At 57.1% G+C, this 22,616-nt stretch overlaps 2 protein-coding genes across 13 annotated transcripts in view; one reads left to right on the forward strand and one right to left on the reverse strand.

The window, feature by feature from the left end:
* Positions 1-428: 428 nt before the first annotated feature.
* The window catches only part of TFDP1 (transcription factor Dp-1), a 42,273-nt gene continuing 20,085 nt past the window's right edge, over positions 429-22,616 (reverse strand). For 7 of the 12 annotated variants that reach the window (XM_089899310.1, XM_089899309.1, XM_089899311.1 and 4 more), the window contains 9 exons: positions 21,039-21,150; positions 20,814-20,935; positions 19,651-19,816; positions 19,128-19,271; positions 18,546-18,614; positions 18,160-18,311; positions 17,566-17,732; positions 16,539-16,617; positions 12,518-13,264 (listed from right to left, as the gene is read on the reverse strand). In XM_089899310.1, the coding sequence (XP_089755436.1) occupies positions 13,090-13,264; positions 16,539-16,617; positions 17,566-17,732; positions 18,160-18,311; positions 18,546-18,614; positions 19,128-19,271; positions 19,651-19,816; positions 20,814-20,935; positions 21,039-21,150 (1,186 nt within the window). In that variant the 3' untranslated portion in view covers positions 12,518-13,089. The other 5 variants (XM_089899316.1, XM_089899308.1, XM_022576685.3 and 2 more) reach the window with 5 other exon arrangements.
* On the forward strand, positions 5,030-10,205 carry ATP4B (ATPase H+/K+ transporting subunit beta). Its single transcript, XM_022576661.2, has 7 exons — positions 5,030-5,163; positions 5,628-5,756; positions 6,663-6,776; positions 6,895-7,094; positions 7,873-7,929; positions 9,123-9,221; positions 9,746-10,205. The coding sequence occupies exons 1-7, from the start codon at positions 5,052-5,054 to the stop codon at positions 9,905-9,907; spliced, it is 873 nt and encodes a 290-aa protein (XP_022432369.1). The 5' UTR covers positions 5,030-5,051; the 3' UTR covers positions 9,908-10,205.

The following is a 22,616-nucleotide window of genomic DNA, read 5'->3' on the forward strand; positions in this document are numbered from 1 at the left end:
GGCACAGCTGGGACACACCTGAGGCACACCTGGGGGGTACCTGAGACATACCTGGGGCACACCTGAGACACACCTGGGACATACTTGGGGCACAGCTGGGACACAGCTGGAGGACACTTGGGACACACCTGGGGCACACCTGGGTATGGCCTTGTCTGCCTTGTTCTAGTACACAGTAGGTGCTTGGTACATGTATGGGAAAGAATGACAAGGAAGTGATGGGGGTTGGTTACAGTTTAGAGAGGGGAGGAAGAGAAGGGCCACAGAAATGAAGAACACCCCAGCCAGAAGAGGCCAGGTAACCAACTCCACGCGGGGAGGAGAGGGTCGAGAGGGCAGTGAGATTCTGCCAGTGGGTATGAGGAGACAGGCGGACTCTGTGTAGCAGTCGGGAAAGCAGAAACAAGAGCTTGCAGCTGAGCAGGTGGGTTGGTGCGTCCAGCCTGGCACTTACTAGCAGGCGACCTTGAGCTGACCTCTTCAAACCCTTCCTGCCTTTTCTTTAACCCGTCAGTGTTCAGACGGGTCGGCGGCTCCAGCTCCAAGGCGTGTTGTAGACTGGAGCCCCTTCTACGGTGTCTCTCACCGTGTGTCCCCAGACAGCGCCTCCCAGCAGTGCCGGGGACACAAATCGCCTGGAGAAATAAAGATCTGCTTCAGTGGGCCTGGAGTGGGTCTGGCACCCAGATCAGGAACCCCTGCGAGAGGCGGTGTCTGAGGACGGCAACTCCCACTGGATTAACGCTGAGCTGAACGACCTCCTGGGGAAGTGGGAAGCATTCAGATAAACGGCGTTAAACATGTTTCCGATCACGGGACTCAGAGATTGAAGAGTGAACTTGGCTCTCTAAGAGGGGCCAAGTACGCAGAGCTTCCCAAACTCACTGGGCCCTTTTTTTAAAGTTTTTATTTAGAGTAATTGTAGATTCACATGCAGTTATAGGAAATAACCCAGAGACACCTGCACCCCTCACCCAATCCCCCAGTAGTAGCATCTCCCCAAACTGTAGCTCAGGATCGCAGCGCAGATACCGATGCCAACACAGCAAACGCTCAGGAACCCCCGACACCACACGGTCCCCCTTTATAGACACCTGCCTCCCTCCCACCCCAAACCCTGTCCTGAACCCTGTCAACCACTAATCTGTTCTCCATTTCCATAAAGTTGTCATTTCAAGAATGCTTTATAAGTGGGATCACGCAGTGTGTCACTTTGGGGATTCGCTCTTTTCTCTCAGCATGACTCCCTGGGTTCACCCAGGCGGTTACACGCACCTGTAGGTTCCCTGCTCAGTAGTATTCCATGGTGTGAATGGACCACGGTTGGTTTAACCATTCGCTTGTTGAAGGACATCTAGGTTGATTCCAGTTTGGGCTATCATGAATAAAGCTGCTAAAAACATACAGACATTCGTGCAGACATAAATTTCAATTTCTCTGGGATTAATGCCCAAGAGCATATGTGCTGAGTTGTATGGTGTTTGCATGTTCAATTTTTTAAGAAACTGGCAAACTCTTTTCCAGATGGCGCTACCATTTTATATTCCCGCCAGGAACACACGAGTGATCCAGTTTCTCAGCATCCTCACCAACACTTGGAGTTGTCACTATTTTTTATTTTAGCTCTTGTGATAGGTGGTACCCCATTGTGTTTTTAATTTGCATTTCCCTACTGGCTAATGATATTGAGCATTTTCCCATGTGTTTGTCATCTGTGAATCCTCTTCGGTGAAGTATCCCATCATGTCTTTTGGCCACGTTCTAACTGGACGGCTTGCTTTTTTGCTGTTGAGTTGGAGGTGCAATTTTTCAATTTTCTCTTTTATGGATTGTGCTTCTGGTGTCAGGCCTAAGAACTCTCTGCCTAACCCTAGTTCTTGAAGATTTTCTCCCATGTATTTTTCCAAAATTTTTATACTTTTACATTTAAATCCATGACCATTTTGAGTTAACTTTTTTGCAAGGTGTGAGGCTTAGGTCAGGGTTCATGGATGTCCAGTTGTTCCACCTCCATGTGTTGAAAAGGCCGTCTTTGCATCATTGAATTTCTTTGGCACCTTTGTCAAAATCAGTTGGGCACATTTGTGAGTCTACTTCCGAGTTTTCTGTTCTGTTTCATTGTTCACTGTGTCTGTCCCTCCACCAACACCACACTGTCTTGATGACTGTGGCTATATAATGAGCCTTGAAATTGAGTAGACTGAGTCTTCTTACCTTATTTTTCTTTTTAAGAAATATTTTCAAAAAAGTATTCCAAATAAAGAAGAAAATATTTATTCTAGTTCCTTAGCCTTTCTAAATAAATTTTAGAATAGTCTTGCCTATAGATACAAAAAAGAAAATCCTGCTTGGATTTTGATAGAAATTGTGTTGAAACAGTGTAGCAGTTTGGGGAGTACTGACGTCTTTACTGTGTTGAATCTTCCAACCTACGAACACAATGTGTGTCTCTAGTTACTGAGACTTTTGTTTCATCACCATTATGTAGTTTTCGGCATACAAGTCTTACACATGTTTTATTAGATCAACACCTAAATATTCCTTTTTGTTTTGAGCAATTGCAAATGCTTTCTAGGGAATTTTTGTGTCTGTCTTGGATATTCAAAGTTTAATCTTGATGCGACTTGGCACGGATTTGGGGGGGTATCTTGTTTGGGGTTCTCTCAGCTTCTTGAGTCTGAAGGTTTATGCCTCAGCCCCACTCTTTCTTCTCTCCTTGCAGGACTCCAGTGACACAGATGTTAGGCCTTTCCTACGGCCCCTGGGTCACTGAGGCTGGGCGCTTTTTTTCTGGTTCTACTTTCTCTCTATTGTTCAAATCCGGAAATTTCTATCGTTTTTTCTTCCATGTCAGTGATTCTTTCCTCTGTCCCTTCCCTTCTGCTGCTGAATCCATTCTTTGAGCTTTTTATTTTGGTTATTGTATTTTTTGAATCTAAAATTTCCATTTGGTTCTTCTTTATGTCTTCTATTTCTTTCCTTAAACTTTCTACTTCTGTTTTTCCATTTGTTTCAAGCACAATCACCATTGCTGGCTGAAGCATTTTACAACCTGTCAGATGATTTCAGAATCTGTCACCTCAGTCTGGCGTTTACTGATCATCTTGTTTTCACTTCATTTGGAGATCTTCCTGGTTCTCGCTCTGATGAGTGATTATCCGTCGAAAGCTGGGAATCTTCCTATCATCCAGTCCTTCGGCGTTCGCGGGCTTCCGCTGACCCCACGGCAGCTGTGGAGGGGTGGGCTCCGGTCCCTTGCTGCGGGGGGTGGGTGGGAGTCGAGCCCCCCGCATAGGAAGGGTGAGCTCCCACATCGCCCGGAGCTCGCTCTCTTTGGGGCGTCCGTCCCACGTTGCCTATTGCCCAGTGCCCCCCACCCCGCCCCAGGCCTCCCCTCCCCACGGGCACGTGTCCCAGGAAGGTCATCATGACAACGCGTGTGCAGCTCAGCACACACGTTCATGCTTCTGGGAATTCAGAGACTAAGTGTGGAGGGTTTCGTTCAAAGACTTCCAGGAAGAATTCATGCTGTGCTCGTCCTTTCCAGACAGGGCGGCACCGATTCTCTGCACAGCAGTTCCTACCCTGTGTCTTCAGGCCTCGGCGCAGGCGTCCCAGACCCACAGGCTGTGGACAGTGAGACCGCAGCCTAAGGCCACACTCTGTGTTTTTACCGCCCTGAAGTTTCAAAGCTGTGAAGGGGAACAGTGTGAAGGAAAATGCCTAGGACTGGTCCATTAATAAACTATGAGTCCAGGCTAAAATGCTGCGATTCCATCTGAATTTTAGGATGTTCGTTTTGCTGACAAACTCTAAATCATCCTAAAGAAAATAAACATAATGGCTAGAGGGCTTTTCACTATCTTTATCCCCGAAGAACACTTCCAATTTGCCTACGTGGGTCCCTCAGAGGGAAAGTGACAATGGATGGACACCCAGCTCTTTGTTTACAATCCCCACCCTTTCAGTCGGGTCCTGACTTAGATACTTGTAAAGACGCCTTGGTGCCACATCCTGTTTGCCCGGTGCTGTGCTTTCCTCCTAATCTCAGAGATGGGCCCCAGCTATGTAGACCGCCAAGGCTGCTTGGTTCTGGCCACGCATCAGGAGGTCCGGGGGCTTGTAGCTGTCCAGACGCTCAGGCCGCCCGGCAGGTCAGCTCCCTCAGAAACTCGGGGGTAGCACAGGTGTCTCAGGTTTTCAAGGTGCCCCAGGTGGGTTGGACGTGCTGCCAGGCTGAGCGTCCCCTGCCGAGACACTGCCACAGTCCTGCAGCCACAAGCAAGGCCCACGGGAGCTCCCAGGTCCACTGGGTCCCCGCGGGGTCAGAATCTGCATTTCAGCAACTCGCCCGGGGACCGATGTGCATTCGGTTCCGAAAACACTTCTAGATTGTACGGCTGTGAATTCCTCCGTGGACACAAAGTCCTACAGGGCCCCAACACTGGCTCTCAGAGGACACCACGTTCGTCACCGAAGCTCAGCTCAAGAGCGACGGGAGCCCCTGCGGCCCCACGTCCGGCAGCCCTGGGCACCGGCAGGCTTGGCTCTCCAGCACCAGGACTGACAGGGGGACTGACCCCCCAACCCCGCCGGGGTCCCAGCCATCGCCTCAACATGGCCTCGGGCGCCTGCTGCAATCAGCGCAGAGCAGGGAGCATCTCGGCCGCGGCTGAGCGTCAGGGTCCAGGCCCCCCCTCGTGCAGACCGCTCTCTTCACACCTCCCTCCCCAAGGAGGTGCGAGTGGGCAGAGCTGAGCACCTGGCAGGCCTCCTTGCTCATAATCAGAGCAGATAAGGCTCTGGGCCAAGGGCACCCGAGAGGAGGAGTGAGCCACCCTGATTTGCCCAGGGAGGGGGTGGAGGGGCACCTGATGGCAGTGGAACCTGCCAGGCCTGCCCGGGCGTTGGTGCTTGACGGCCGAGCAGCGATAACACCCTGCTGGGCTCGCCCCGGAACCCAGAGCCGCAGTGCCCTTGACCTCTGAGGGGGAGACCATAAAACCCAAGGGGACGTCCTCCCCCAAGTGTCCCTTGGCAGGAGCGGGGTGATGGCGGCACTGCAGGAGAAGAAGTCATGCAGCCAGAGGATGGAGGAGTTCCGGCACTACTGCTGGAACCCGGACACGGGCCAGATGCTGGGCCGGACGCTGTCCCGCTGGGGTCCGTGCGGCAGGGCAGGGGCGCCAGGGGAGGGCAGGGGACCAGCAGCAGCCGCGTGGGGCTGGCGGGCTCAGTGCCCAGACGCAGGCCCTGGCCGGCCTCTCCTCCCCCACTGGGTGATTCCAAAGGCCCCCCCGCAGCCCCGACACCCGCCGACAACAGGCACCTGAGAGCAGCTGAGGATCAGCCCCAAAGGCTCAGCCTCGGATTTGAGAAGAGCGGTTTTAAAGCTATGTTCCTAAAACTATAATTTTTAAAAAGGCTTTTAAGTTAAGGGGTGCAGGGTTATCGGGGTGATGAGAATGGTCTGGAACCAGATAGTGGGACGGGTGCCCAGCGCCGCGCGTGAACGTACCCGACACCAGTGCAATGCTCACCCTGAGAGGTGACGCGTTTGGTGAGCTGCACGCGCGCTCCCCGCAACCAAGCAGCTGTCTCCGCGTCTGACCCGCCTCTTCCCGCAGTGTGGATCAGCCTCTACTACGTGGCCTTCTACGTGGTCATGACCGGCATCTTCGCCCTGTGCATCTACGTGCTGATGTGCACGGTCGACCCGTACACTCCCGACTACCAGGACCAGCTCAAGTCACCAGGTACCGGGCGTCGGGCCCTGCTCTGCCCTGGGCTGCCGGGTTGGGACACAGCCCCTCGGGGAGGATGTCGGGGAGGACGGTCACCAGGGGATCAGGAAGGGGGGCGAGGGGCGCTCGGTGCCCGTGTGGCGTCACCGGCACTGAGGCTGCTCTCCTGTGGAGGCCTCGCCTCCCCAGCAGCAAATTAGGTCCAGAGCGCGAGTTTCGTCTAAGTGCAAGGTGGCCCGTGAGACGAGGGGACTGGGCCAGCGCCAAAGAGCAGGAAGTCGCTGGTGACGAGACTCCCAGATCCTGGGGAGGGTGTTCGGACCAAGACTTCCCCACGCAGCCAGCTAACCTGCGGTGCCTGCAAAAAGCAAAAGCAAAGGGCCGGGGGAGAAACGAAGGAAGGAAAGCTTCTTCCAGCCCAGCTACTCAGAGTGTCTGTCACCCCTGCGTCCTTAACTGTTTCTGAGGAAGACACTAACCCGAGAACATCCCACAGCAGCGCTGAGCTGGGTCAGCACCCGGCGGATCCTCTGCAAATCATCATGACAACTGCGGGTCAATTTTTTGAATCAACCAACGGACAAAACATGGAGGATTTCTATGTCATTTCAGAACAGAACGTAATAGATTACAAACTTGAGAACACACTGTGATAGAATGTGCCCCAAACCCAGAGGCTGGCAGGCAGGCAGGCCTCCTGTGGGAGGGACCCGCAGGCCCTGGCCAGGCCTCGTGGGACGGCGCGGCCCCCCGGCCGATGGGCAGCATTCCGGGCCCTGCTGGCTGCCAGGGGCAGGGGGACCCTAGAAGGCCTGGCCCCGAAGCGTCCCAGGCACGGCCTCCCCCAGGCTGGGGCCAACCAAACGGCAAACGACCTGATGTACAACCAAATGCCAAGGTGTCACGTCCTTTTTCCAGGGGTGACCTTGAGGCCAGATGTCTACGGGGAGAAAGGCCTGGACATCTCCTACAACGTGTCTGACAACAGGACCTGGACAGGACTAACGCAGGCCCTGCACCACTTCCTGGAAGGTAGAGTGCAGAATGCACTGCAGTCTCCGTTCTTTCCTCATCTCAGGAACCCCCCAGGGGGTGGGGGGCAGAGGGGGGCCACAGCTCGGGCAGGGCCGCAGGTGTGCCTGTCCCCCAGGCTACTCACCCGCGGCCCAGGAGGCCAACATCAATTGCACGTCCGAGAAGTACTTCTTCCAGGAGAGCTTCCTGGCCCCGAACCACACCAAGTTCTCCTGCAAGTTCACAGCAGACATGCTGCAAAACTGCTCGGGCCGGCCGGACCCCACCTTCGGCTTTGAGGAAGGAAAGCCGTGTTTCATTATCAAGATGAACAGGGTGAGTGAGGGGATCGGAGGTGAGAAGGGAACCGGGCCCCCGCCTCTCCTGCACGTGTGCTGGCCGCGAGCGTGCCTTCCCTCAGACACACCTGGGAGCCGCCATCCAGACCCGCCACCCACTTGACCGTGGCGTCCGCCACCCCCCGAGCCGCAGAGCCTGGGGCAGCCCTGTGAGCACGGCGGCTGGAAGAAGTCGGGCCGCGGTCAGCGCGGGGAGGGCACCTGGGAACCGTCTGAGGACAGGCGCAGAGGGAGGCTGACCGTGAGAACACAGCCAACCACGGGAGGCACGTCCACGCTGCGGGGAGAGGGGACATCTCGGTAGGGCCCCGGGGAGGGTGGGACCTGGCGGCGGGGTGGGGAGGACCTGGCACCATGCTGGCGTCTGCGTGGCACCCTTCATTTTCCTCCCTAAGAGGCCGGGGGGCCACACACTGGCACACCGCGCTGGGCCCCAGGGCCCAGCTGGGCTGCGGTCCCGGCCGCCTGGCTGGTGTGCAGCAAGGGAGGGCGGTGGTCCTCACGAGCCAGGAGGGCACTGCACTGGACCCTGGGCACCAGCAGGCGCATCCGGGGGCCGGGCCGTCTGCACAGGTGGGCTCGGGAAGCTCAGACCCCCGTCCAGCTCTGCCACCTGCCGGCCAAGACCACGGCCCCAGCGTGGAGCTTCCGGCTTTGAAGCAGGAGTTGGTACATCGGCCCCAGAGCCTCCCCGGCACCCGTCCTCCGCACTCACAGATGGGCACAGAGGCCACGTCCGAACCTTTCCCTTCCAGATCGTCAAGTTTCTCCCCGGCAACAGCACGGCCCCCAGGGTGGACTGCACCTTCCTGGTGAGTGACCGGCCACAGCTGTGTTGTTTAGGAGGGAAGCCCTGTGGGAAACACTGATCTGCTTTTCCCTAAAATCATCCCGTCAGCCCAAGCCGCCAGGGGCGCGAATCGCAGGAACCTTCACTTAAGAGTGGCTTTATCCCGGGGGATTAAAAACCCGGTAAGAATTATCAAGAAAAAATGTTCTATATGGTATTGCAAGATGCCAAATGGCACAGCTACGTGATCCTGGAGAGTAAAGGTTTACACTGTCTCTGGAAAAAGCAACCTGGTAAGAAAAACAACGCTCGTCACCGTTTTGCTTCAAAAAGCATTTGCGACAGTGTATCACTGATGTGCTTCAAAATGTCTGTGGCTATTTGGAAAAACCAAGGCACATCTACTACGCTGCTTTGTCCTTCTTACTGGCTTATTTACAAAAATATGCAAGTTACCGACAGCTACTGTTGTCTGGCAGCGTGTGTACAGAAATGCCGCCAACAGTTGCCATTAATTTAGTCCAGTTTTTCTCAAAACATGTTTTTAAGTACAACATGAAAAAACTAAATTTGTCTTCGTTGAATATTTTCTAAAGCTTGTTTCCACAATCACGCCCTCAGCCAGGGCTCTCTGCCGTCAGCACGGGTGCCCCACTGGGGTGACCACCGCCCCCCGCCCCCGCCCCACCCAAAGCCTGCAGTCTCCCCGGAGCGCAGCGTTCGTCCTGTTTGGTTTTTCCTTTTTGAGTTTCCTCGACCACGCATGTGTAGGCTGACCCGGAATCTGCACAGACACCAAAATACCCTTCCTCTGCCCTCGGACGAGCTCAAGCCGTCGGGCAAGTCGCTGGCTCTGACAGTGAGAGGAAGCAAACCCCACGGCAGCGTGTGGGTCCTTCCCCAGTCTCGGCAGATCAGCCGCCAGGCCTTGTGGGCCTTCATTCCCACACGCTCAGCTCTGTCACCTTTTTTATCCTAAGAGGGTTTAAAATGGAAAAAAACACAAGCTTGAAAAGTCACCCGGGGTCTTGCAAACGAACAAATTACACCCTCAATGGATTCTTGGCTGATGATAAAGATTAGATCTAGCGCCAACTGCACGTGTGGTCACGGTGCACACGTACGCACACACGTGGACCTGCGTGCAGAAGCATGCGTGGCACGGACACGAGCGCGCCAGATCCGGCCTTTCTCACAGCGGCCTCTCGCCCGCAGGACCAGCACCCGGATGCCCCGGCCCTGCAGGTGGAGTACTTCCCACCCAAAGGCGTCTACAGCCTACACTACTTCCCCTACTACGGGAAGAAGGCCCAGGTACGTGTGCACCACTGTCCCCCACAGCTGCTCCGGAACCAGACGAAACTGAGCAATCGCTAGCAGAAGGAAAGCCCTAAATGTTTCACCTGCAAAAACGAAACAAGGCCGTACTTAGCCCAGCCGGACCACTTAATCTTCGGGTGCTTCCCAAACCCCTGTTCTCCCAAATACCTGAAAACTACCTGAAAACAGGTCATTCTCACACAGAATAAATATCCCGCCTAATGCTTTACCTCCCAGGGGCCTCCTTAGAAGGCCCCTAGACAACTGCGCATCCATTTAAAATCATTTTCTCCAAATCTCTTGCTTTATCCTCTGTTGTTTTTATATTAATTTTCATCAACTGTAACTTGAAGTTGAATCTGTCACTTGTCTGTCCCCGCCCCCCGGGCCAAGTTTCCTCGTTTCTAAGCAGGGAGACATTTGTGTCCCAGTGAGTCCCGGGCGGCTCTTGGGCGACGTGAGAGCACCCAGCCAAGCGCCCGGCCGCCCTCGAGGGTCCTAACGCACATCCACCTCAGCCCCACTACAGCAACCCGCTGGTGGCCGCGAAGCTTCTCAACGCCCCCGTGAACAGGGAGGTTGTCATCGTGTGCAAGATCCTGGCGGAGCACGTGACCTTCGACAACCCCCATGACCCCTATGAGGGGAAGGTGGAGTTCAAGCTTAAAATCCAGAAGTAGAGGAGCCAGGCGGCTGGCCCCCAGGTGCAGGGTGACCGCAGACGCCGCGTCCGGCTAAACCCGGCACCCGAGGCACCTCCGCACCAGACAGGCCCCCGTGCGCCCAGCTCTCGGAGCCAGACTCCTGTGAAACCTCTGTCACTTTTTAGGTAGAATTGTAGCCACGATAAAAACGCTGGGCTAACACGGTGACCCTAGGGCAGCAGCTGTGCAACTAACAAGACCCCAAAAGGACTCATCTCTTCCGCGCAGACATCACCTTTCCTGCTGTAATTTATTTTTTCTATACGTTAATATGAAGACCGGGAGTGCGTTGATATGAAACGTGACTTAGGATTTCATGCATTCTGGTTGCCGGCTTTAAAAAACACAATTCCTAAACTGTAAAAATCAAGTTTATTAAATTCACGCTTAATCTATGTAAAAGAGTCGTGTCTCTCCTGATGAGGGGGAAAAATTAACTAAAAACTCAGACTAACAAATTCAGTTAACTAAATTAACTAAAAAGAATTAACTAAAATTAATGAACTGAAAAACCTCTCCCTTTAACACTTTCAGTTGCAAGTCGGGGACATTACAAACCGGAGTGGGAGGGGCTGCCCCGAGAGCGCACAGTTCTGGGACGTAAGGGTGTCCCCACGCAGCGGAGCCCAAACCCCAGAGGTGACCTTCCTAGGAGCACAGTCTCCCCTCCAGGGCGGCGGGGGCGGGGGGGGGGGGGCGGCGGGCGGTCTGCAGCCCCAGGCCATTCAGAAAACCCATTCTGTCCCAAGGACAAACCTGCTCTCACCTATCGCCCACTTTTCACCCCACCCGGAGCTGGCAGCCCAGAGTCCTAACCCCACGGAAGAAGCCCCGCAGAGGCTCAGGGGACAGGGGACCCGCCGCCCAGCCCCGAAGGCCACCAGGGCCCAGGGTACGGGTGTCTCTGCTCCGCGTTGCCGACCCCACCGGCAAAAACCCTGAGCCACCTGGGAAGTGCCACGTCAGGCCAGAGATCAGGCCACCTGAGGGATGTCACGACACATTGGAGGTCAGAGGTCCAGCCACCCCAGAAGAGACACCGAGGCCTCGATGGGGGTGGGGAGTGGGGCGCACGTCACGGGGTCCGAGCACAGCAGGCTGCCTGCCTCGGGGTCCCTCCTTCGGCTGCCCTGGGAGGCCGAGGCTGCTGATCCCATTTCACAGGGAAGGAAACTGAGGTGCAGCAGCTGGAGGGGCTGCCCCCCCGCGGGGGGTGCAGGGGACAGGGAACCTCAGAGCTGGCCACCTGCCGACCACAAAGCGCCCCTTGGAAAGAAGTGCTAGAACCTTCTGTCAAGTTGCTGTCGAATACACGGAACAACCAGCGCTTGGGGGAGGGGTGGCACAGGCTCTGGGGTCAGAGGTCAGAGGCCTAGGTTCGATTTCGGACGTTCCTCTCTCGGGAGCTCGCTTACACGCCCCGCGGACCACTGCTGAGCCAACGCCCAGGGTCAGTACTCGGCCCAAGTAGCCACAGGCCTCCTGGTTTGCAGAACCCCACTACTCACCAGCTTGTAAGACGTGAACTTTGGAATCGAACACCTCCCCTAGAGGTCACAGACCACACCGCAGGGAAGCGGGCGTGGAAGGACGCAGGCTGGACCCCCTGACGGGTGATGCTCCAGGATGACTGGGCCGCAGCTGAGCACCTACCAGGAAGAGCAGGAGAGGCGACGGTGCCAGAACCTCGTCCCCTGCCCAAGGCGCTCCCGCGGCAACGGAACCAGCAGACGCTCGGTCACCTGCGTCACCACCGGTGGAAGGTCGGTGTCGGGGGTCTCATGCCCACGCCCGGGTGCCCAGCTTGGCCAGACCCGCCCGGGTGCCCTGGAGGAGGAGAGGCAGCAGGGGCGCAGCTGCAGGGGACTCGGCCGGAGACACTGCCCCTGTCTCTCCAGCCACAGCCCTCAGGACACTTCAGTCAGCCACAGTCAGGAAGAAAGGAGGAACTGCCACAGCCCTCAGGAGACACGACTCTGCCCAAGGCCGCAACCTTGCACCGCAACACTCACGGATGCCTTAGACCAACGTGAATAAAACACTGAGCTGCCCCATCTTACCTTACAATCTGACTCTTTTTCCGAAAGTCTAATCCATAAAATCTGTCTCTGCTTCAAGGAGCCGGGAGAAAGGCAGGGAACGCCCTCGGCCTGGCTCTCTCACCATGGGCGTGTCCACGAGGGCATCCAGCCTGAGTCCCTCCGCCCCCTGCTTCCCTGGGGCGCTTCGTGACCTTTCGGGGATGTGTGTGTTTGCAAAGTTCACGTTTTGTAAGGACTCGCACGTTAAAGGCCGTGGGTACGTTTCTTCTAAAAGCCAGGCAAAGCACAAACTCTCTCCCCACCACTGGCCGCGTCCCCGGGACCTCCTTCCTCGGCCCCGCCGCCGGGCAGCGGCAGGACAGGCTGGGGGCCTCGGCGGGTCCTGTGTGCACTGCTGGGCCTGGACCCTCTCCTCCCTCCAGAGAAGGGCCCAGCTGACGGGAGAAAACGAGCTCCAGACAGCAATCCCGAATCAGAGGGACACACGACTTGTTTAAAATGCCCATGCGCACTTTATTAATAAAAACTAACAGTGCCAAGTTAAACAAGTCAAACAATTAAAGTCTCTTTATTCCACAAAATATTACAGAAAAGTCTGTTTGTGTTCCAATAGAAAGACAAGTATTTTAGAACAGGCAGCTAACAGCAACTGTGCAGTTAATGGTTCTTGGTGAATAAGTTTTAAAAGAGACTACTGCCTGTCCTGAAATTCCTTTTTCTTTTTATAAAAAAAGAACTATTAAAAATGATTGACAAATTTTGAGTTAAAAAACTGTTAAAACATTCTCTATATTTAATTTCAACTTTATAATAGATTACAGGAAGATGCTTACGAAACAAATACAACATTTGTTTCAGTACGTGTCTTTAAATGACAGACTTAGAAGTATGTAAACAACTATATAATAAAAGCTCCCAAACGCTGCCTGTAAGAAATCAGGCACATTTTACCATAAGCAATAAACCACTCCGAGCTCTCAGACAGTCTCCATAGCTGCACCCGCGTGGCAGTAAACTCCTACCAAACCAAACACACAGGAACGAAAACAGAGCTTCGCAATTCATTAGCTGCAACACAGAGCAAAACCCAAGTAGAAACCCGATGGAGTCACGCAGTCAGTATAATTTAAGGGAAGTAAGGTCGTAATAAGACGTCGAGAGGCAGAGCCTCGCCATCTGCCGGTTCCGCGGTGCCTCCCCCTCGGCGGCTGCCTCGGGCCCGCCGGGCAGCAGGGCCTGTATCTCCCTCGGCGCGGACGGAGCGCAACGTCTCCAGCAAACTCGGCAAGAACTGTGAAGGGGCGAAATGAACTCTGAATTTAAAAAACAGCAAACGAAAACACAAAATCCAGAAGAGTCAAGAGAGGCCGTGCGTCGGCATCAGACGGCGCAGCTCGTCAGGACCCCGCAGAGAACGGCGCGTTGCTCATCGGTGGCGCGTGCCGAGCCCAGCGGCTCAGCGAGCTCTTCTTGGGAGGAGGGCAAAAGAAACAGAAAGACCCACGTTCACAGCAGTTCTCCTCCCCAGGCGTGTCCCCGGAGCCGGCAGGGCTCAGTCCTCCCCCTCATTCTCGTTGAGGTCCTCGTCCTCGTCGTCGTCCTCCCCAGCGTACGACACGGGGGTCTCCACCCGGGACCCGCTGTACTGCGACCCGCTGGAGCTCGTGGCCAGCGCCCCGTCCGCGCCGTTGGCCAGGTCACTGCAAGGACAGGAGGTGTCAGTGGCGGCGTCTGCGGCGCCAGAGACGGGCCGGCATCCCCGGGAGGTCCGGGTGTTCTCAACTACACGAACCGAAACGGCAAGCCTCACCCACGTGCAGCACAGAGCCCAGCGCCCCCGAGGCTGACGCCACCCGTCACGCCCCCTTCACACATCACCACTGGACGAGGGCCTCCGGCAGGGCCCCGACACCGAGTCCTCCCCATTTATCATCATGTCGGAAGCGAGACTCGGGCACACCAACCGGAAAACCCCCGAGACTCTCCTCCCAGGCCTCCGCCTGTGACTTCCCTGACCTCCCTGAAGGCTGGGAGCCGGGGAGTAAAGGGGCACCCAGTGAGCGTGTGCTGGCGTGTGCGTGTGCCCGCTTGTGGAAATGCCACCCCAGGCCCCACCCTCAGCTCCTCTGGCATCCATGCCGGCCAGGAAGCTGGGGGTGACGGGCGCGTCTTACTGCAGCCTGCGCCTCCAGGACGGCCCCGAGGACCCACGGCTCTTGCAGGTTTTATTCTTTGGAATGCCGCCTGACGATGGCCCCTGGGGTGGGCCCAGGCGGGGACCACGGACCCAGGGGGCAGAGCTGCGGGGCTGGGCTCTAGAGCAGCCAGGGCTGCCCAGCCCCGCGCCCTCGTCTTCAAATGGGTCGCTGGAACCCACCTGCGTTTGCATCACGCTCCTGGGAGCCTCATCCGGAAACACATGACCACCTCTGGTTGCCACAACTGGGGCGGGGGGGGGGGGGCGGGGCTAGCATCTGAGGCCGAGGGCACAACCCAGTGCCCCACAAGGCACAGGCAGCACCCACAGCAAAGGGTGGTCCGGCCCAAAACATCAACAGGCCCGCGGGCGAGACCCTGGCCTAGAATGGAGGGGCTTCAGGAGCCAGAATCCTGGGCAAAGAACCCCGGCGGCTTCAGCCACCGCCCGCGTCCCAGCACAGCGCACACGAGACGCGAAGGGTCAGCTGTGGTCAGTTACGGTCCCAGGGCACCAACGGGAGATGGCCACGCCCACCACGAGGGGAGGGAAGGCGACGTTTCTTCTGAGCTACAACTTGCTCAGGCACCGTCACAAGTCATTCAGTGTCTTCATGTCTGAGCTGAACAGCAAGGGAAGGCCCCGAAGGGACCCCGACCTAGGGCTACAACTTGACACAGGTCATCCAGGCTCCAGACTCGGAGGAGGCCTGTCTCCATGCGGAGGCACAGCGGCACCCCCGGGGGGGCCTCACAGCATCCTCTCTGCGCCCAACCTGCGGCCTTCAACTGCTCTCCACAAAACGGAGGAGCTTACTTGGTAAACCGTGAGTCTGTTTAAAGATAACAGGACATGAAAGGGTCAGAACCACCCTGGAAACGCGGCCGTGATACACTTGAATCAGACGGCACGGGGCTGGGGAGGGTGATGACTGAGTAAAAGGGTTCTTGTCCCGCCACGCAGGTCAGGACCCTGAGAGGCCTGTGGCACCACAGAAATCCCACAGGGCAGAGCTGCACAGATTCCTAACGATAAAGGTGTTTTCCCGTTATCAGAAAACCACACGCATGTATCTTGATACCTTTCACTGGTATTTACTGATGCTGCTCTTGGACAAAGTAATCCCACATCTGGGAAAGCCAGCCTGGAGACCAAGCCAGGAAGAGTGGAAAACTGAGCCATCAGGCGGCTCGTTGCAGCTTTTCTTGTAACTGGGAACCACCTAAACGTTCAACCAGAAGGCAGCTCACTGAACAAAAAGGGCCTTTGTAAAAACAGCGTATCCACCACTAAGGTCAGTTTCTCTTCTGAGATGGTAATGGCTTTGCTTCCCTCTTTAGAAAACCTGACGTGAGCCTCTGAAATTTAATCAATAAAAAGAATTTCTTAAAGAAGAACGTTTAGGAAATACCCAAATTCCACCTCTTGGTATAACCAGCGTTCAGATTTTACAGACTGGGCTACACACACAGCGGCAGATTCAAAGTTAAAAACGGAACCAACCTCAGTCCAAATCCAAACAGGTGCAGACACCCTGGGGCCTCCCTCAGCCCCGGAGGTCGACACAGACCCCACGGGCATTGGGGCCCTCACGGGGCGACCCCGCCCCTCCCTCAGGGCTGCACTGTTGCCGGGCCAGCGCTGCACGGGGACCGGGGGACATGGTGCCCACAGAGCCCCCTCGAAGGTGTGCACACGTGACTTATTAGTCAATTCCATTTTGTTGGACCTACACTCTGCTGATTTCACTTACACTTTAGGAACATTTATTGATATTTAGAATTGATATAAATATGTATGACACGTAATACTACATAAAAAATAAAACCACCGTTTTGTCAATACCTAACGTTGGTATTACTTTACATTTATCTTCAAAAAACTAAGACAAACCCTGAGGTCTGACACTTCTGCTCTGTGGGACTGCTAGGTCAAAAGTCAAATACACATTGATTTAAATGATAAAGCTCCTTCGATAATATCAAATACACTCAATACACGGTGACCTGAAAAAAAGGAACCTTATATGCGTATTGTGACTTCAAGTGTATTAAAAAGAAAAAGAAGAGATGGAGAAATGGCCTCTGTCACTCAGGCTGCGGCCGTGGGGTTCAGGGGACTTTGCCCGCACTTCACTGAAGTACTTTTCAAAAAAATAAAAGCTGTGTACTACTTTTAACCTTTAGAGGAAAGAAACCAATCAGAAAAAACAAATCTCCTTTGCACAAAGGACGAGCTCTGAGTGACTCTCGGGGGGCATCCGGAGTGGGGGGAGGTCTGCCCTGCTCTGGGCGCCCCGACTCCAGGCGTCCCGCAGCCGGTGACAGTGGCCCCACCACCCCCAGGCCCCGCCGGGGACGGCAGTTACCTGGCAGAGAGCCTCGTGCCGTTGGCAGTTGGAACTGCCGACGTGACAAAGACACCGCCGAGCGATCCCTGAGCCATTTCTGGAAAGAGAAAGAAAAGAAAGCAAATTTCACAAAGCAGAGACCGCAGGAAACAGGCCCACGAGCCGAGACGGGACGGCTCTCCAGGCGAGGCCCCTCGGGCCGCCCAGCGCCATGCCCGCTACCAGCCAGAAGGCAGCCCGCTCGCTGGGCCCGGCCACCGGACCAAGCCTCGCAAAGACAGCACGGAAGTCCTCCCTTTACTTCTTTGAATCAGTGCAGCCACCGACGACGCCACCACTGAGCCACGGAAGGGCAACCGTCACCATAGCACAGAGGCGGGACCCAAGGGGAGGAAGGACCTATGTCGATCCCCGTCCTGGACACAGCTGTATCGCCAAGAACGGGGGCCGTGGGGAGGGCAGCGGAGGTCCCACAGGGCAGCTGCTGCATCGAGAGGGGGTGGGAGGCGCCACGTCTGAGGCCAGACGCCCACTTATTCTGAGCCACTTGGGAGCGCTCAGGGAGTAAATCCACACCAGAGGCGCAGGGGCAGCTTCTCCTCTCTCACCACAAAGCCCTTCCCCTCGGTGGCTGGGAGCCCCCCAGCTCAGCCAAGGAGCCGGAAGAACGGACGCCGGGGACCCAGGAGGCTCCCCACACCTGCCATCGGGGGCAGGCCCAGGGTTGCTGCAGTGACTAAGCCACTCCCTGGGGTCGGGTCCACGCCTGCCACGCTCCTCACAGACCTGGGGCCCTACCTGGAAGGTGAGATCCTGACGTAACACCTGCACCGTATGAACCACACGGCTCGGCCTTGTCGCCATCCCCCGCCCCCCCGTCCCGAGGGGCCACGGCCCCGCCAGATGGCGTCCTGCTGCTGCCGCACCGGCACCCCACAGCCCGCCACTGTCCCACGTCCCACGTCCCACTTGTCTCTGCTCTGGGCACCGGGCGCAAGCCAACCCCAGCAGAGGGGGCGGGCGTTCCGTCCAGGACGGAGCGGACCTGTCACGTAGGGTTCCAGCGCCTTCGGCACCAAACTTCTCGCCACCTTCAGGTCGTCGGCGGAGCAACTCCCGGACTCCAGCCCACAGGCCATCCCCATGCGCTTCAGCACCTCGATGTCATCGTGGATTTCAAATGTGTTGTCGAAATTAAACAGGTACTCAAACCTAGAGGAGAAAGTCACCGTCAGAAGAGCGCCGTCTCCACGACAGAGTTGGACCCCTGGCTCGGGGGCCCCGAGCGGGACACCCCACTCACCCCAAACCTCCCTCAGCCACACAACCCACCAACTCAGCACCAGCAACCAGGGAGCGCGGGCGGCACCTACGCAGCCCGGGGCTGCCGGCCGCCCCAGGACGCCCCAGGCTGGGCCCTGAGCACCGCCTGCTGTCCTGACAACACTCCTCCTTCCCAAGGAGCCGCACACTCAGGGAAGGGAGGAGGACACCTGCAAGGTAATTACGCTGAAAAGATCGTACTTGGTGGCTATAAGCTAGACCCGCAGCAAATCAACCAGACGGGCCACCTTCTCTCTGCCCCCGCCCCCCGACCAGGCATCTTCACGAGGCCAAGGCCCTTCCCACCATGACCTACTTGTCGTTGGAAATGCTGCAGTCGATGACCGTCTTCTTGCTGGTGTTCACAATGATGAAAGGCAGGTGGATGACGGAGTTGGCGGGGGGCGGCCGGCTGGCCTGCTGCTCCGCCTGGCGGTTCCTCTGCACCAGGTTCTTAAAGGCGATTTGCTAAAAAGATGCACGATTGACGCGCACCCACACCTGCTGCCACCGGCCACCTAACCCTCCCTGGGCGTCCTCAGCGGCCCTGCCCGGCACCCGCTTAGAGACCAGAGCAGCCGGGGGACGCAAGCCCCAGGCAGCCACCCAGCGGAGAACACGTGTCCAAAACGCAAACACCCGGAGGGGGGCCGACGCCACCAAACAGCAATCAGGCTGCCTCCGCGGCAGGCACTGCGTTACCTGCAGGATAAGCTCTTGGAGTTGCGACTGTTTCTGCTTTATTCTTTCCAGCCTTCTCTGTCTCTCCACCTTCAAAGACAAGCCATCGACATAAGGCATCATCACAACTGGTTTCACAGCATATTTTAAAATCCAAGGCAACACAGGGTCACCAAGGAAAGGTCCTCGCCGAAGACGTGTGCCCTGGGCCTGACGGTGGGGCAACAGAAGAACCTAGAACGTGGCAGACGCTGCGGGCACAGGCCAGTTTCTCTTAAATCTCAAAACTACACAAGCTTCTTCCATCTCCTCGTCTTCTGGACACGGCTATGGTATCTTTTTGAAAACCCCACAAACTGGGATGCAGAGTTCACCCACACTGGCGGCAACCCCCCCGGACCGGGCTGACGGCCCTGCCACCAGTGTCCGCGGCCCCAGACGGCCGGAGGGTCACCGTCAAGTGGGAAAGCACGGACGTGATCAGGGGCTTCAGGACGCGGGGAGACCTGCCCCCCACCGCCGCCCAAGACACTCAGCAGGCGCCAGTGGTGCAGACGACCGACGCCTGCTAGGAACACGCGGCGGACGCAGGGCTGGAGATACCTCTAGGTTCTGACACTCCTGGGCGGAGTTGGTGGGCAGACCGATCCACTTGATCTCCTTCTTCTCCTTGGAGATGATGTTCATGGCCATCAGCACGTTCAGGGCGTCGTAGACTCGCCGTCTGATGTTCTTCTGGTCGTAAGCCTGGCGGAGACAGAGGGAGATCTCCAGACAGCCCCAAACCCGAACACACTCGAGGCTGTGCACCGTCCGCAGTCCCCGAGAGGCAGCCCCCCGCACGGCCCCGCTCGGCCCGCCAGCCCAGGCAGGGGGCGTCGCCACGGGGAGGTGGCCGACACACGAGGCCGGAGCCGGTGCGCGCTGTGGAAGCGCCAGGGACGCGGGGGCATCACCACACAAGCGGGCCGGGAGACCTTTGGAAGTGCTTTCAGAGCTTCTCTGCATGTCTGAGGCCGTCTGAGACACAGACAGAGGGCCGGGGTGTCCCGCCCCGCCAGCCTCACGGCCCTGCCGGCCCCGCCGCGCACACCAGCCCCGCCGGCCCCGCCGCGCACACCCTCACCGACTCGTTCGGTAAGATGTGGTTGTCCGCGGCACTGAACTCTGCCACCAGCTCGTCCGCCACCTCGTTGTAGGACGTGGTCCCCTTCCGCTGCACCTTCTCGCAGACCTTCATGGAGAAATGCCTCAGCCCCTTGCCGTTCTTCTCCCCTTTCCTGCTACGCTTCCTTCAAAGACACAACAGGAGAGCAGTGGCCTCAGCACACAGCGCCAGCCCAGGATCCAGACCCGCCTCCTAGGACTGGCGGGCGCCTCGAGGGGGTCCCGCGGGCTGCGCTCAGCCGAGCAGGGACGGGAGCCTGGCTCCGTCTCCCCGTCCAGGGACCCCCTTCCTCCTTTAAAGGCTGGAGAACAAACTTAAGTGGCCGGACCTTACACGTGTACCTTCAGCTCTCGGGAAAAGTGGGGCGCGTGACCCGAAGGGCAGACCCCAGGACACGTCCGATGTGTGTCGGGGCGCCAGACAACGCTGCTTCTTAAAAAGATGTCGACCGACATCGGGGGTTATGGAAGTTCTGTAGCACGTACAGGAATCTGGGGGCAAACGTGAGCCAGTGCAGACACCCTGATGGCCACGTGGCCGCTGGCGCCCAGCACTGAGGCTGGAGCGCTTCCCCTCGGCGGGGAGCCCCAGCGTCCGACCTTCCTGAGTCACCACAGCGAGGAAACGGTCGCCCCAAGTTTCCAACTGACGAATTGTGGGAGCTGATGATTTTTGCTTTAGAACCAAAAATACAGACACGATTCTACATCTTTGCTTTTGTTTGCTCTTAGGGAAAGTTGCACAGCTGACCTCTGAGTAAAGTCGCTTTCACATCGCTTTGCTTTTGGAGGAAAGGAACAGGGTGGTGTGGCCGTCACACAGGGCTGTCCCCACGGCCACATTTAGCTGTTTAGGAGAAGCTGCTGCGAAACCCGCCACGTTTTTTGGGGTTCGAGAAACGGTACTTTCTGGTACAGACAGCGCAAAGTGTGAAAGTTACCGCTGCGTTGAGAAGCCAGAGCCCACCCCCAAAACCGCAGTGGAGTCACCACCCCCAAAACCACAGGGCGGCGCGGTCCACGCGTCTACTCCGGGCACGCGCTGGCCAGGGCCCGATCCTCTGGCGTGCTGGTCGGCCACGTAGCCAGAGGCTGGGGGGTAAATTCTAGGCAAGTGCTCACCCGGCAGACCAAGGTGAGGGGTCTGAAGACTGGTTCTGGGAGACAAAGTGGGTGTTAGGGGTGTGTGGGCTTCCTACCACGACAGTGTCGGGCGCTGCAGGTCTCTGAGGCGTTCCGATTACCTACAGTCAGAAAAGACAATTCGCAACAGTCAGAATCTCCTCCACACGGTGCTGCCGCTTCATCGCTTCTCGCCACCTACAGCCGCCGCCGAGCTCTACTAACCACAAAGGTCAGAGAAGAGTCACGTGGGCACCCAACGGGGACGCCCGGCGGCCTGGCCGGGCCTGGAGACGACTCCGAGCGGGACTCCCACGTTCCTCTTTTACTTCCTTTCCTTTCAGTGACACAAGACAGGATAAAACGCTATGCTTCAGCGGTGCTAAAATGAGGCCCCAAAATGAAGAAAAAAGGAACGCAGGGCTAGCGAGGCTTGCTGCAGTGCCCCGCCAGGCCACCCAGCCAAGCGGGGAGCCCCGGGCACCCCAGACAGCACAGGGCGGAGGAGAGGCAATGGCACCGGGGCCACCCCCGACATCCAGACACCCGTCCCTGCACAGGAGGCCTGTCTTCTGACACCAAGCGCTCAGAACTCTGGTCCCATCCATCGACAGTCACACATTAACGGGGACACAAGGATACTGCCTCATCCAGCCACGTAAAATCCTAGCTTCCCAAAGATCTCATGCCAGACCCAGGAAACCACTCAGAAGCACCGTTTCCTGGTGACTGCACGGTGATGTCGCCGAACGTGTCAGCACTGGGTCCCCAGCACCGGGCGCGTGGAGAGCAGGCTGTGTCCGGGCTATTTTAAGCTGGACACTCCCGCTAGTCCGCTGCTTAGTGGGATAAGGGTTACCTGCCGTGGCCCTGGGACAGCTGACCTGGCACGTTGCAAATTATCCCTAAGCCCAGGTCACCTGTCAATGTTAATGATCCGCAAAAACCACAGAAAGAAAAACAGCTCAGCTGAATTTCATTCTTTTAATTCACGTTCCCAGTGACTGAAGCATCGTCACCGTGTTTTTCAAACTGTAGGTCACTCTCATCCCAAAGACATGCAATCAAATAGCAAGTGTTCTGGAAAGTGAAACAGGATGGAAAAGAGGATGAATCCCCAGAGGTGAGGGTCTCATGGGTGTGCGCTGACAGGACCCCGGGTCTCGGTGGGAGGCGCGTGCAGCCGAAACCCGTGGTCTCTGGCTCGGAAACCTCTCAGCACTCAGCCCGCTACGTCCTCAGGAGAGCAGGCTCGGGACGCCGGCCCAGCCCTGCGTGGCCGGCAGAGGCCAGGCTGCTGCCGCTGCCCCCAAGAGGGGTGCCCAGCCTCGGTGTCACTGCCCCACTGTACACAAGTGCCCACTCCACCGTCCACCCCTAAGGACACCTCCCGTGGGTTCCACTGTTCTGCAAGGAGAACAGAGCACCAGGCACACAGCAGGCGCCCAACAGGTGCTCACTGCAAGGGCAGCCTCCTTCGACAACAGGACAGGTGAGCGGGGAGCACACCCTGGGCCGGCGGGCCACTGCCCACAGCCCCACGGAGGACACCACAGGTTTTGTCCCCTCGCTCCCCTATTTTCACTATTTTCCATGGACTTCCCTCCTGTGGGAACCTGCCAGCTCTTCTGCTTTTAGCCCTGTGTCTGTAGAGATGGACAGGCATCTGTGGCAGGCCAGCTTTAACTCTGAGAACGGGCATTCTGGGAAGAACACATTTCCACAACTAGCTGGGCTCCGAGACGGCTTGGGACAAGTCAGCAGTGGAACTTCAGGTGGATAAGCTGCAGGTCGGAAAGGCAC

This window comes from Delphinapterus leucas, chromosome 18 (assembly GCF_059928025.1).
Source record: "Delphinapterus leucas isolate spDelLeu-1000000601 "Yukka" chromosome 18, BTC_Dleu_Yukka2, whole genome shotgun sequence".
Classification (NCBI taxonomy): domain Eukaryota; kingdom Metazoa; phylum Chordata; class Mammalia; order Artiodactyla; family Monodontidae; genus Delphinapterus; species Delphinapterus leucas.

Coding starts and splice junctions, on each gene's coding strand:
- ATP4B (XM_022576661.2), top strand. CDS start 5,052: ATGGCGGCACTGCAGGAGAAGAAGTCATGCAGCCAGAGGATGGAGGAG. Junction 5,164..5,627: donor CCGGACGCTGTCCCGCTGGG/GTCCGTGCGGCA, acceptor CTCTTCCCGCAG/TGTGGATCAGCCTCTACTAC. Junction 7,095..7,872: donor TCATTATCAAGATGAACAGG/GTGAGTGAGGGG, acceptor TTTCCCTTCCAG/ATCGTCAAGTTTCTCCCCGG.